Source organism: Mauremys mutica, chromosome 7 (genome assembly GCF_020497125.1).
Source record: "Mauremys mutica isolate MM-2020 ecotype Southern chromosome 7, ASM2049712v1, whole genome shotgun sequence".
In the NCBI taxonomy this organism is placed as follows: Eukaryota; Metazoa; Chordata; order Testudines; family Geoemydidae; genus Mauremys; species Mauremys mutica.
The window spans coordinates 66,602,438-66,616,328 of record NC_059078.1 but is presented as its reverse complement, the minus strand read 5'-3'; the positions used below and the strand labels follow the sequence as shown (position 1 = coordinate 66,616,328).

General features: G+C 38.2%; 1 protein-coding gene across 1 annotated transcript in view; it reads right to left on the bottom strand.

Annotated features, from left to right (window-relative positions):
• Nucleotides 1-13,891, bottom strand: part of LRMDA (leucine rich melanocyte differentiation associated) — a 981,216-nt gene that overhangs the window by 129,635 nt on the left and 837,690 nt on the right. Inside the window, exon 6 of the mRNA XM_045025043.1 lies at nucleotides 8,765-8,852. Coding sequence (XP_044880978.1) covers nucleotides 8,765-8,852 — 88 coding nt within the window. The remainder of the gene's footprint in view (nucleotides 1-8,764; nucleotides 8,853-13,891) is intronic.

Here is a 13,891-nt window from a genome sequence, read left to right as displayed (position 1 = left end):
TTAAATAATTAACATACAACCAATTTGTAGTTTTTGCCCTGCTTCTTGGTAGCCTGACCTGAGGTTGACACGATCACAAGCCTCTCTAGACAGTATGCCACCAACCAAAACACCAGAACCATCAAGCAACAGCAGCAGTAGATTCATATGGCTATGATGTAGCCATAGTGGCATGCAGAATGGATTTCCATCTTGAATGGTCCTTTGCAATTCTTCCTTCAGCAGGAGTCAGCATGGTAAAATTTAGGTTTCTTAAATTCTTCCAGTTCACATTTTCCAACCTCATTCATAATTGGCCTTTTGTTCTACTTCTTTTGACCTCAGCTCTAAGACCTTCTGTAAAAGTATCTTCTTCTGCACGTTGGACATAACCATCAGTGTCATCACCTTGTTCTCAACTGGTGCAACACTGCAACTCGCCAGAACCATCAGGATGTGTATGTAATAAACTCTGTGCATGACAGTGCAGACAGGACTTTCACCTTAAACTGCTTATTCCAGTCTTGTTATCAATAGTGCCAACAATAGAGTGGGAAATAATTCTGGATCCTAATGCAACTTGCTGTTGGGAAGTATTTCCTGATATTCAACATAAAATTTCACAGTGACCTTGCTCCAAAACATGATTATTTTGCTGTCGCTGCCCCCATGCCCAATTCTGAGTTGTGGTTATTTCACTTATACTATACTAGCTAATCATTATTTCTATATTCAGGGGGTCTTGTTGCCACTTTGAACAGTAACTTGTGACACGCTGCTTCACTCTACATTTCATTACCAACTAGAACATATGACCCAATTTAAAAAACAGAAATGCTGGATGCTCTATGAAGTGCCTTGCTTGCTTTCATACCAGCCAACATAGCAAACGTCTCTCTATTTTCATATCATCTCTGGCCGGCATGGAACTTCCATATATTTTATCCACTTATTCATCTCTTTTTGACTTATTAAATGAGTTAAAGCCAATACTCCCTATTTATAGTTTCTGTTAAAGTTTATTTTATGATCCCTCAAGTTAACTAAATGATAAAAACTATGCACAGATTTCTTTTGGATGGCACGCATTAAGCTGCTTCATACAGAGATATAGAAGAAATCAATTGCTAAGCATAAAGTGTAGTTCACATTAAGGAGACTGCAAACTATAACTAATTATGATAAGTTGCTATGTAAATTATTCTCTGACATTCCCAGCAATCAATTTAAAACTTAAAATAAGCCTCTGGCTGGAAAATGGGATGAGCACCTAACAACTGTGTCAATAATAATAACGGAGAAGATTGTAATGATAATATAAACAGGATCATTATCTTTCCGGAAGCAAGTTTTCATGCAAACTGATTTCCTTCTCTTTTTTATGTCTTTGATTTAAGAAGAGTGTGACTTTTCAGTGTTATTTGTATATCCCTAGAAAGTCTTCAAAAATGAACACCCTGATACTTTAACATTTATTATAAAGGGATACTTTAAAGTCAATTTTATGTCTCTTACCATTTTAGAAAATGTTTAAGACATCATTTTATAATCTAGGCCCCAATCTTTAAGACATTTATGCATGTACTTAACTTTACTCATACAAATAGTCCCACTTACAGTCAAATGGCTTAGAATCATAGAATCTCAGGGTTGGAAGGGACCTCAGGAGGTCATCTAGTCCAACCCCCTGCTCAAAGCAGGAACAAACCCAACTAAATCATCCCAGCCAGGGCTTTGTCAAGCCTGACCTTAAAAACCTCTAAGGAAGGAGATTCCACTACCTCCCTAGGTAACCCATTCCAGTTCTTCACCACCCTACTAGTGAAAAAGTTTTTCCTAATATCCAGCCTAAACCTCCCCCTCTGCAACTTGAGACCATTATTCCTTGTTTTATCATCTTCTACCACTGAGAACAGTCTAGATCCATCCTCTTTGGAACCCCCTTTCAGATAGTTGAAAGCAGCTATCAAATCCCCCCTCATTCTTCTCTTCTGCAGGCTAAACAATCCCAGTTCCCTCAGCCTCTCTTCATAAGTCATGTGCTCCAGCCCCCTAATCATTTTTGTTGCCCTCCGCTGGACTCTCTCCAATTTATCCACATCCTTCTTGTAGTGTGGGGCCCAAAACTGGACACAGTACTCCAAATGAGGCCTCACCAGTGCTGAGTAGAGGGGAATGATCACATCCCTCGATCTGCTGGAAATGCCCCTACTTATACAACCCAAAATGCCATTAGCCTTCTTGGCAACAAGGGCACACTGTTGACTCATATTCAGCTTTTCATCCACCGTAACCCCTAGGTCCTTTTCTGCAGAACTGCTGCCCAGCCATTCGGTCCCTAGTCTGTAGCAGTGCATGGGATTCTTTCGTCCTAAGTGCAGGACTCTGCACTTGTCCTTGTTGAACTCATCATATTTCTTTTGGCCCAATCCTCTAATGTGTCTAGGTCCCTCTGTATCCTATCCCTACCCTCCAGCGTATCAACCACTCCTCCCAGTTTAGTGTCATCTGCAAACTTGCTAAGGGTGCAGTCCACACCATCCTCCAGATCGTTAATGAAGATATTGAATAAAACCGGCCCCAGCACCGACCCTTGGGGCACTCCACTTGATACCGGCTGCCAACTAGACATAGAACCATTGATCACTACCCGTTGAGCCCGACCATCTAGCCAGTTTTCTATCTACCTTACCGTCCATTCATCCAGCCCATACTTCTTTAACTTGCTGGCAAGAATACTGTGGGAGACTGTATCAAAAGCTTGAAAATACTTATTTTTAAAATAAGCTTCTGTTGAGCTAGAGGGAGTGTAAAAATGGGGTGATAGGTATTTTTTGGGTTGCCTTCGACTGGTAACTCTCTTATTTTAAAAATTGGATTTTCCTGTAGAACCCAGAAAACGTCTTCCTCTAATGCTGAACTCACTTTTGTCATTCATGCCTTCATCTCTTCTAGGATAAATTATTGTAATTTGTTTTTAATTAAGTTTCCCTTGAAATTGATCAAGAAACTGCAACAGTTGCAGAATGAGACTGCTTTACTCTTCCTTGATATAGCTGCCAGGGAATCAATAACACCTACCCCTCTGTGATCTGCTCTGGTTGTTGGTGAGACAATACATTTAATTAAAGGTCTTACTGATGGAATAACCATTAATAATCTAGGTCCAAGGTGACACTGTCCTATAGTCCTGTTAATTACACACTTTAAAAATCTAGATTACCGATGTTAGTAATCTAGACCTACTCTGTGTTTCCCGTGCTTTCCCTCCAAAGCTACTTCTGCCCATTCCCAAGGTTTCATCTAGCTCAGGTCCCAGACAAACCTGTTGGTTCAGTAACCTCACAGCTGTAACTCCCTTCCTGAATAATCCACAGGAGCCTCTCTAGCGCTCTTCATGGCTCAGTGCAAAGGGTTTCTTTTCAAGTCAGCTCATCTGACCAGGTATAAATTATAACTTTTTTGCTGCCCCTTCTGTAGTCAAAGTGGAAGCTTCCTTCTGAGCCCAGTTTTAATTTAGCTATTGTTGTTGTTAACCTTTATAAAGTACCTAGGTACCTGCGGATAGATGCTATGTAAGTATATTTTTTAAATAAATACATATGCAATGAAGGTAGTTAACACTTCCTTCAGAACATAGATACTAGCATGTCTGGATGGCATGATGATTGCAAGACAGTCAAAGGGACTGCTAAATTTCCAGTAACAAGAGATGTCTCACCTCCTAGAGGAAGCCCTAATATTTGCAAATGGATTTTGAATGCTTTATCTTTTCTACACACTTCCTGTGCTTTAAAAAAAAATAATGAAACTCAATATTCCGAGAATGGAGCACAACATAATGACCACAAAGAGAGCGACTCCATGACCACTAGTCAATTATAGTGCTTGACTGGACTCATTTCCAGAGTTCCCTATTCCAGTTTCATACAGTGGAAGCCTTCTCAAAAACATGTGTGTGTCTTGGTAGAACATTTCCCGCTAAATTCTGTCTCGAGGTGGGAATTGATGACTTACACCATTCTTTGTATGTTGTCCTTTCCCATGTCATTATTAATGTCTGCCAGTACATGCATGTGAAGTGCTTTCTGCTGTCAGAGTTGATAACAAATCATAGAAGGCAGAACATTTCATTAGAAACAAGGATCATTATATGGACTGCTGTGACTCTGGGAATCCCTTCAGTGCCAACTGGCAGAGAGTCCACCATGCTGCAACTCACATCAGGCCTGACACACTTATTACTTCCAAAACACTATTGTCATATTATGTATCTAAAAGGTCTCACATAAGATATCATATGTAAACTGGAAATAGGCTGGTCCTGAAAATGATTACATAAAGTATGTTCAGGTTGTGCACAAAGAGTTAAATATGTGTGCCGGAAATATGTTCTTTAAATGTTTTTGGAAGGCAGTGCGTACAACAAGCCTGCCCTACATAAAGGAATATGTATTTACCTGCCTGACTGGCTTGATTACAGGAAGGGAGTGGGAGGGGAACAATGAAAGTACATTTACGTATAAGGTAAACAAATCAATCAAGCTAACACAGCGGAGAAAACAGTTCAGGAATCATGCCACGGGACAGAATCTGCACCTCAGGAAGCCTTCCTGGCTCTTTTCCTCTTGCTTAGTCTCACTTATAACTCTGTTCTTTGTTAATAAACTCATTATTAGTTTTACTATAAACTACCTCAGTGCTATCTTATTGATGTAAAGTGAGAATTTTCAGCTACACTGACAAGTTGGTGCATGCTCTATCGCTTTGGAGGCAGTGAACTTAATTTATGTAAGTCTCCAGTGAGAGGACACTACAGAGAGACATCTCTGGGGAACTGGAATTGTGAGTATTTTTCCCCAGAGGCAAGATGGCAAGGAAAGAAGTCCTTCATAAAATGTTACTGGAGACCAAATGGCATGGGACAAATAAAAATAGGATCTCAAACTGAAAGCTTGTCTCTCTGACCAACAGTACAATAAAAGATATTACCTCACCTACCTTGTCTCTCTAATATCCTGGGACCAACATGGCTAGAACTACACTGCATAGTTCTAATTATATTAATTAAAAAAAACTATTTTAGGATCTCTTATGTGATCTAATTTAGCTAAAGATGTGGAACAGGAAGGTAGTAGGGTCTTCACACATGAAACCCTCTTGAAGGATTCTGCTAACAATTAACCTTTTATACCTATGTGTTTAAAGAAAAAGAGTATTTCTGTTACTCAGAACATAAATGTAATTTTTTCTTTGTGTATTTTCTTCATGCCCACACAACATAGCAAAAATCTGAAGTTTAGCACAGCATAAACAGTGGAATTTTTAAAAAGGGGAATGCCACCAAATTTGGGGGCTTTTATTTTACCAGATAATTTTCACTAGTTTAAAAACAACTGCAAATGTTTTACACAACTCTGAGTTATTTGGAATATGTATTAATTAATATTTAAATACAGGTTTGGAAGTGACATATGTGTAAACAAAGGTACTGAGAAATAGAATATTAGTCTAATGTAGCTGAATAACTAACCTGAGGAGCTTGAAATCACAGTGTAGGGAACAAAAATCAATCATGAGGCTGGAGTATAGAGTTACTACTTTTGAAAGTTAGTCCAACAGGAGCATTGTAGGATCGCAGAGTAAGGGTGCTAAGCTCTTCTGTTGAGTCACTTTGTTATGCGATGTTTAAAATCCTATATGGACAGTACTGCCGAGCCACATAAACAGATGGTTTCAGTTAGATTCCAACCAGAACACTAGGGCGATTGGTACTTCAATCAGGCGGAGGGAATTAGGGTCTGAGACAAAGATGGTCCTACAAGGAAAATCCTACTAACAGACAAACTTTGGAGAAAGCTTCGGCTGAAGTTCAGGAAGGGAGTAAATTTGAACTACATACAGCATATATACATAAGCAGGGCAACTCAAGTATATCAGTATTTTGATGTAATATCATGGTGTTTGTACTCCCATGTCATTATGTTGTGATAGAACATTGAACTGTGGTATTTTGTGGACCCTGGAAATGATTCTGGTACTAGTAAAATCTCTGCAAGGAGGGCATCCAAGACATGGGATCATCCTGAGAAGATTAAATCAATCCTGGAAATACTATGATGAATTCTTGAGTGTAAAATATGAAGATGAAAAGCTACACTGTGTAGCCTGAGCACAGCTTGCTGCCTTTGTTCCAATAAGAAAAATAAATAAAATACAGGGAAAATTGTTAATGTAAAACTTTGAAAGTCCAATGCATTCCAATGTTGCTGCTCTTCCTCCCAGCTCCAAAGAAGAATTAATTTACTGCTAGCACTGAACTGTTTGCCAGCAGCTTAGACTCTGGTAAGAAAGACCCTCCAGGGATGAATAAAAAGTGCTCACAAACTCATGGCCATTCTCCCTTTCAGTTTGGGTTGAAAAGTATTTCTGAAAGCTGCCAATATTTGCATATTAAGCACTGGAATAAATTGCCTAGGCAGGTTGTGGAATCTCCATGATTGGAGATTTTTAAGAGCAGCTTAGACAAACACCTGTTAGAGATGGTCTAGATAATACTTAGTCCTGCCATGAGTGCAGGGGACTAGACTAGATGACCTCTCAAGGTCCTAAAATTCTATAGGTAACAGCTGATTCAACCATTTCACATGAGATTGAGACCATTCAAGACGAGAAAACCTTTGAAAGTGTGGATCAAAAATGGTGTGTTTACAGGTTTTTTTTTTTTTTTTAATTGGAAGTTTCTCCATTAACTCTAATTAAGCTTCCTTTATGTTTGTGAGCTTAGACAACTTTTCTTAGTTTTCAAGAACTAGTTAAGTGGTCCAGTAAATCCTGCTATCATGTTGTTCCGAACTTTATTCATAGCAGCTGGCATTCTGGAAAGGATTCTTAACTATTTTCTTGAGACTATATACATGTTGCTTGTTGGAATGAGCCAGTTTTTGGGCCAGTTTTACCCCCTTTTTAAACATGCTCTCTTCCCACCCACTGTAGGCCTAGTTATGGTTAAACATCAAGAAAAATTGCAGCAGACGTGTTTACTGTGCAAAGTGAGGAGGATTGGGGGGAATGAATTGCATAATTGTGTGTGTGTTAGGTTATAAATTCACTCCCTACCAAAAAGTGACAAGGAAAATCATTGTTGTGTTTATTTCTAATAGCAGAATTCTTCTCCCTTCTTGTTCGCAGAGATGAACAGCAAAGAGGGTAAAACTAGAGATTTTTGGGGTACCATTTCCTTCTTTCCCTCACATCCCATAGAAGGCAATGGGACTCAACATCTCACCTAGTTCTAAATGTGCAGCCATCTAAAGACATGCTCCTGCTGCCAGACACAACCAAAAAGAACTGGATTACAAGAGAAATTGATCCATAATTTAGGGTCAGAATCTGTAATACACTATCATCTGAATTGCCAGTCTGGAATATATTGGTCTAGTTTAAAATAATCTCTTTCACTGTTAGGCAATTGCAATGTTCGCTTGTTCCTGACGATATTTCTTTAATTTTCCCATTTTTTTTTCATAATGGAACTTAACCAGCTAAACCAACAGCAGGATTCCAATCAGAACACAACGGCATTTACCGAGAAATTAAAGATGGGATCAGGCCACAATAATACATCTCAACAGGCTCCGATTTTTACAATGTCTGGGGCATGCTGAGATCCAGCATTTTGGTTCAGTCCCTTTTTACCAGAAATGGTAGTTACTGCACATCATGAATGACAGACATGAAGTGAGTTTTAACACCTTCAATTTGCTTCACTTTCTGTTGATCTTCAGAAAAAGTCTGGCACAATCAGTCAGGTTCAAGTAAGCTCTTTCACCTTCCTTGGAAGCATCAAGTAGTACTGGCTGTTGCACATTGTTCAGTCTCTCAATAACCAGCAGAAGAGGCTAAATCAGTTTCAGTACCCAGAGATATATGGGAACCCAACTTAGGGTCAGTTCCTAAATATAAACACTGGCCTTGATTTAAGTAGTCTTTACAGAGCATGAGTGTCTCTATTGAACAGGGGTATCTAGTTACTTTACATCAATCCCATTGGGAAAAGAGTTATAATTTTTAAATGATGTGGAATCCAATGAGCAACTAGGGGAATTTATATGGCTATTCCTATACTTGTTTCTGGCTGCAGAGTGTTACAAGGTTTTCTACGTTCTTTCCTTTTTGGAACAAAGGTGAAGTGGCTTGGAATGCTATCTTTATGGCAGCAACAGTCCTTTGCCTGTTTTCAGAACTTTGCTTCCCTAGGCATGCCGAAGGAATCTGAAAATTTGCCCAAGGTGGTTTAAGTTCTAAGGATCGGTAAAAAGGGAAATTGCACATTGATCCCCTTTTAATGTTGGAAAACAGAACAGAATCCCTTTTTATTGCAATATAAATGTGTTAACATTTTGAAATTGTAGCCCTAAATTGTTAAATTGCAAAATAACTCTCTCTTCACAAATATTAGAATTTACAAATTCTTTCAAAATCACCAGCGCTGCATGTAATCATCTACTTAGCAATATTTAAGTACTCTAATCTCTATGTTTTTTTTTAAATCGCTAAATGTTATTATTCCATAGATTTATTTGCTTTCCCAGTAGACTACCTCTAAATCCTGTTTAATATGAGTTAAAATCTGTAGTCTTGACAGGTATGGTTTTCTCATCAACTGCTTGAAAAGCACAGTGTTCTTACTAAAGTGCAGATGCAGCAGTAATGCGTTCAGAAGGCCTTAGAGCAAAGTTTGCCATCTTGCAGTGGTTCATAGCAATAAAAGCGTAGTTTTTACCTCTGTGATTGGTGAGATCCCTGGATCCTGAAGGCAGCGGCGTATAGTGCGTCTCAGGGGAGACTGAGGCAGTGTCACTGGAGGAGGCCTGTGTGATAAAACAAATATTATCAATACTCTAAAAGGAAAGTCAATGACTAAACAAAGATGCAATATGAGCTATGTGATGTGATTACAGATCCACAGAGTTGACAGTCATATACATCACTGATAAATAATCACAGCAGAAAACGTAAGGATTTTAAATGTAGTTGCCAGTCCTCAAAAGGAAGTAGTTTAACTTTTCCTATAGTGATACTAGAATAGTGTCACTAAACAAATATTCGAATGCACATCGCAACTTTAGAAAATGATACTTCCACTAAATCTTTTGACAACATTAAAAATGTCATTGTTAGTTCAATACGAGTTCATTTGCCTGCATGAAAGTCATCAGTCAGCAGATTCTTTCAGCAGAATAAGAAGGTAGATTTCATTATTACCTCCTTTTTAAAAATAAAAACAAATACATTTTACACTACTCATTCCCTCACTGGGAAGATAAGTGGTTATGTCACAAATGAGAATGCTCATAATGCACTATGCAAAAGAAATTAAATAGAATATACAGCTGTAAGGAAAAATAATCTGTATCAAAAGTTTGAGACATTTGAGAAGCCTGATTTGACCAAAAAAACATATTTAGTACAGGGGAGAGACAAAAACAACCCTACGCAACACAATTCCAAACTTTCCCCACAATAAAGAAGAATTCCAGATCTTACGCCTTTGTCTGTTATCCAAAGGAAACACAGAGGTGTTTTAAATGCAGGGCAAAATACATTTTATCCAGTGAGACAGGGTTGCATCCTTAGGGCATATTATAAAGACCTGGCATTACAAAGACCAGAACAAGGATCTATTTATGCTTTTGAGTTACAGGGCAGCAAATGTTATTTTATTGGAATGAGATCTTAAAGCAAAAGATAGGTCTTATTTGTGAACATGTATCATTCCCATAGAGTAATCCTTAAAAAGACAGCTTTTTTTTCCTCATTTAAAAAGTGTTATTTCACAGACACAGATTGCAAAACATGTGAGTTCTCTTTAGTGCCCCCTTCCCACAGTGCATGGGGTGGATCCGATTTGTGCCGCTGCCTGGCAAGTCCTAGGATTAGACATTTGCAAAGACATGGGATTCCCCCCGCTGCCAGCAGGAGGTGACATTACATAATGACGGGAAGGAAATTCCATGCAAAGTGGCGTGAGGGAGATGCAAAGGAAAAGGCCGACCTACTGCATGACCTCAGCACTGGCCCTGCCCCAGGGTCCCAGCATCAGGTCCCTTCTTCAGAACATCCCAGGTGTAAAGAGCAAGTGGTGCAGTCCCGGTTCCAAGTGCGAGCACCCGGCTCAGTTGACCGTGCTGCTTCGGCTCCTGGTAGCATAGTAGCAGCACTTAGTGTTCACATGCAGTTAATAATCTCCAGGGCTTTCATGTCCTTTCCAGGCTAGTTAATGTGGTAGAGATGAAGCACTTAGTTTTCACCACACTGTTTTTCCTACTGCTGCAACCCACTCATCTAGATACAAAAATCAGACCGATGACTTTTAGAGAAGATAAAACAAAGGGGAAGAAGCAATGCAACCATTAAGCTATTTCTTCAATCCAGTGACAATGTATGGGATGAGTCATGAGACAAAAGTAGCCATTGTCTACCACATGATGTTCCCCAAGCACCCATTGACATGAGTGCTTCTAATAAATCAAAGTAATCCTAGTAACCGTCACTGTTTATTTGTAATGGTTTTGTAATCACTCAAACACTGTTTGACTCAGACTTTTTAATTGGACAGATATTTAAAAAAAATAATTTACAAAGGTTGATGAGAATTTAAATTTTAATGTAAAATGGGACTATAATGTTTTGGCTCAGCAGGTCTTCAAACATTTGGAAACACTGATTCCTTTTTTTAAAAAGGTTACCAGGAATTAAACTATGATTGACACTGGTTTAGAAATAGTAATGATAAAAATAAAAATGAGGAATATATATTCTGTTTGAAGTCTATGAATATTTAGAAACCTTTTTTTGTCATTCTTCTTGGACTTTTGTAGATGCTAATACAGTTTAAAAGGTAAGTGACTCACTCGATTAACATACTAGCCTTTCACCTCTGGAGACCCATTTTCAGTTTTCACACAAGGTCATATGTTGGAATGATTTTTGCGGTTGCAGCTTGGTCCCTATCAGAAATCTAGCCACATCACTAAAACATTTCACTATTTAGCACAAAGGACATCTTACGACAAATACAGGACTCCTGAAATAGCAAGGACGTTACAGATCATGACAGGGATTCTATAGCTAATTCTTGCACAGCTTCTTCTCCCACTGCCTCCTGCAGTTCAGTACCATTATACCCTCCGACTTCATGAATACAAAGCTGAAAAGGCCACAGGTAGAGGCCACATCCTCAGCTGGTGACCAGTGTAGCTGCATTGACTTCATTTGAAATATGCCAATTTACACCAGCTGAAGATACAGACAAAAGAGTTCAGACCTGTGAGATGCTGAATGCCCTCCAACTCTAAATAAAGACAATGTGAGTTGAAGGCATTTGCCACCTCACCGGATCAGGCCTCCAAATTGACAGGCCACTAATGTATACAATAAGTCCCAAATATGAAGTACAGAGCATGTGTCCACTATGCTCTATTGTTTTATCTTGGCCAGGTAGCACTGGGTAAGATGAGGATAACTGTAATTATAATGTATTTAACATAAGATCTTTTCCCCAAAGTCTCTCCAAAAGCTCAAAACGGAGGAGGCCTCATATTATACATTCTAGATGTTATCTGTCTATTCAAGTACTCATATTTGGGACTCCGATAATAGTGAAGGTTTCTCTTTGGTACTTTTAATCTCAATTTAGGCTGTTGACAGTTTGATGATAGCTTTTCTTAAAATTACTGGAAGAAACTGCCTTTTCAGCAAATACCACTGACTGAGCAAAATTCAAGAGCTTCTAAAAAGGATATTGTAGTAAAGGGGCAATTTAGCTGTATTTCCAATTTTAGGAAAAGCAAGAAGAGGAAGATTTTTTTATTGGCATGTTGCTGCTGTTTTATGCACAGTATGTAATTCCCTGCCAAGTATACAACAGTTTTTATTACTTTTCTGCTAAGTGTTCAGTTACAAAAGCTTTAATTCCATGGAATACCATATAGGGATCGGACAGTTTTGCACAAATGTCAACTGAGTGAAAATCCTGTATCAAGTTTTTGTTTAAGCCTGTGTGCTAGTAGAAGGAAGCTGCAAATTCTCTTCTTACTGTTTACTGAGAAGGTGCCCTAAGCTATTTTCCAAAGTGACTTGTATAGATTTATTATTCTTAATATTCACAAAAATATTTTGATGGTGATACCATTGACATACGAGAGTCTTCAGATAGTTCTGCTATTTGCACATGAAGTTCTAGTTACAGTGCAAAAATGACCTTGAATGGACATAACTTACAAATAGCTTAAAGGGAAAAAATGGGTGAAGAAGTGAGATTTTCTGTCTACTGGGAACACACCAAAGAGTTCAATAAGAATGTTGCAACAGGTCACATTGATAATCTGTACCTTAGTATCTGCAAGTACAATGCATAAATTCAAAGCATGTGAGTAGTTTAAATGATGTAAATGGGATTACTCAGGTGCTTAAAGTCATGCACATGCTTAAGCACCCTGCCAAATCAGGGTCTAAACTGTTCTTTAGGAATATCCTCCAGGGTTCTGTTGGAGTAGGAACTGTAAAACTCAACTCTAAATAAACAAAATAGAAGACAAAAGTCTACTGGGATTTCAATTCAACACCTTTGCCAAAACTACAGACGACCTATAAAGCTGAAATAAGAAAAAACTTACCCATATATAAAAATAGTTTTGATCATTTTAATTAGAACAATGGCAATTGCTTATGAAATTTTATATTCTGTTGAATCATTTGGTGCTGCTTTATGTGCTATACTGCTGTATCCCAGTGAGACTTGTTAATACTAGGTATTTTTCTACTTGCTGCAGATAGTGACCATTCCTGTCCTAGCATTTCTCTATTTTCTATCTTGAAATATTTACCCTTGAGATATGAGAAATCATCTTCATTTCTATGACATGTCATAAATTCTTCACACACACACGCTCACCAATAATTGTAATAGTCACTAATGCGCGGTATCTGACAAGTTTTATAACACAGGAAGAAGAGCAAGTTGGCATCCTCCCTTAAAAGAATTCAGTGGCTATACAGAGCACTTACGAAAAGACATGGTTTATTAAGATCATTTTGCTAACTGCACAAGAAACTGATTTCCCCAGCTGAATACATTAAACTCAGGAATACTTTTCATTGGATATTATTGAAAGTAATGTTAGTTCTAGAAGGCATTTTCTGGACGTTACCAGAGCAGATCCAACAGAGAGATGGTGGAGAGCGTTGGCATGTTTAGAAATGAGATGGGGTAGCTACCAAATTCTTCCACTATATATAAAAAAAGTCTAGAAGCTATAAATCTAACAATGTAGTTAAACAAATACTCTAAAAGACAACAATTCCACAATGCACTCACAATCACTCAGCTCTTATTGTGTACTTATGCCACACTTGCTCATCCTAAAATGAGATGATGTATGTAGTGTACAAAAGTTGGAAACAGTGCTGTCTAGTTTCAGCAGCCTGTACTTTTTGTCTTATAAAGGAGGAAGGTGTGGGAGAGGGAAGGGGAGAATAAGAATAAAGAATAAATAGGAGTTGATATATATATCTTGCCATATAAATACATATCAAGATATATAAATAGACCTTGATATCTCTCTTCCTCTCATGTAAATACAAACATGGACACATACTCAGGTCAGGGTGATAAACCTCACAAATATGTGAACTATATGTCACTGACATTTACCCATCTATATGTGAGAAAAAAAATGAACCGAGCAAAGATTTAGGAAAATGGTATGACCTGACAAGTAGTATCAGAATGGTTAGTTATCAGTAATAAAACAGGAAAAGGTTAGAAGAATTAAGAGTGTAGGGTTTAATAAGAAATACTGGATATAGGCCAAAGTTACTCTTTCACATATAGTTTGCATGTCAGTTC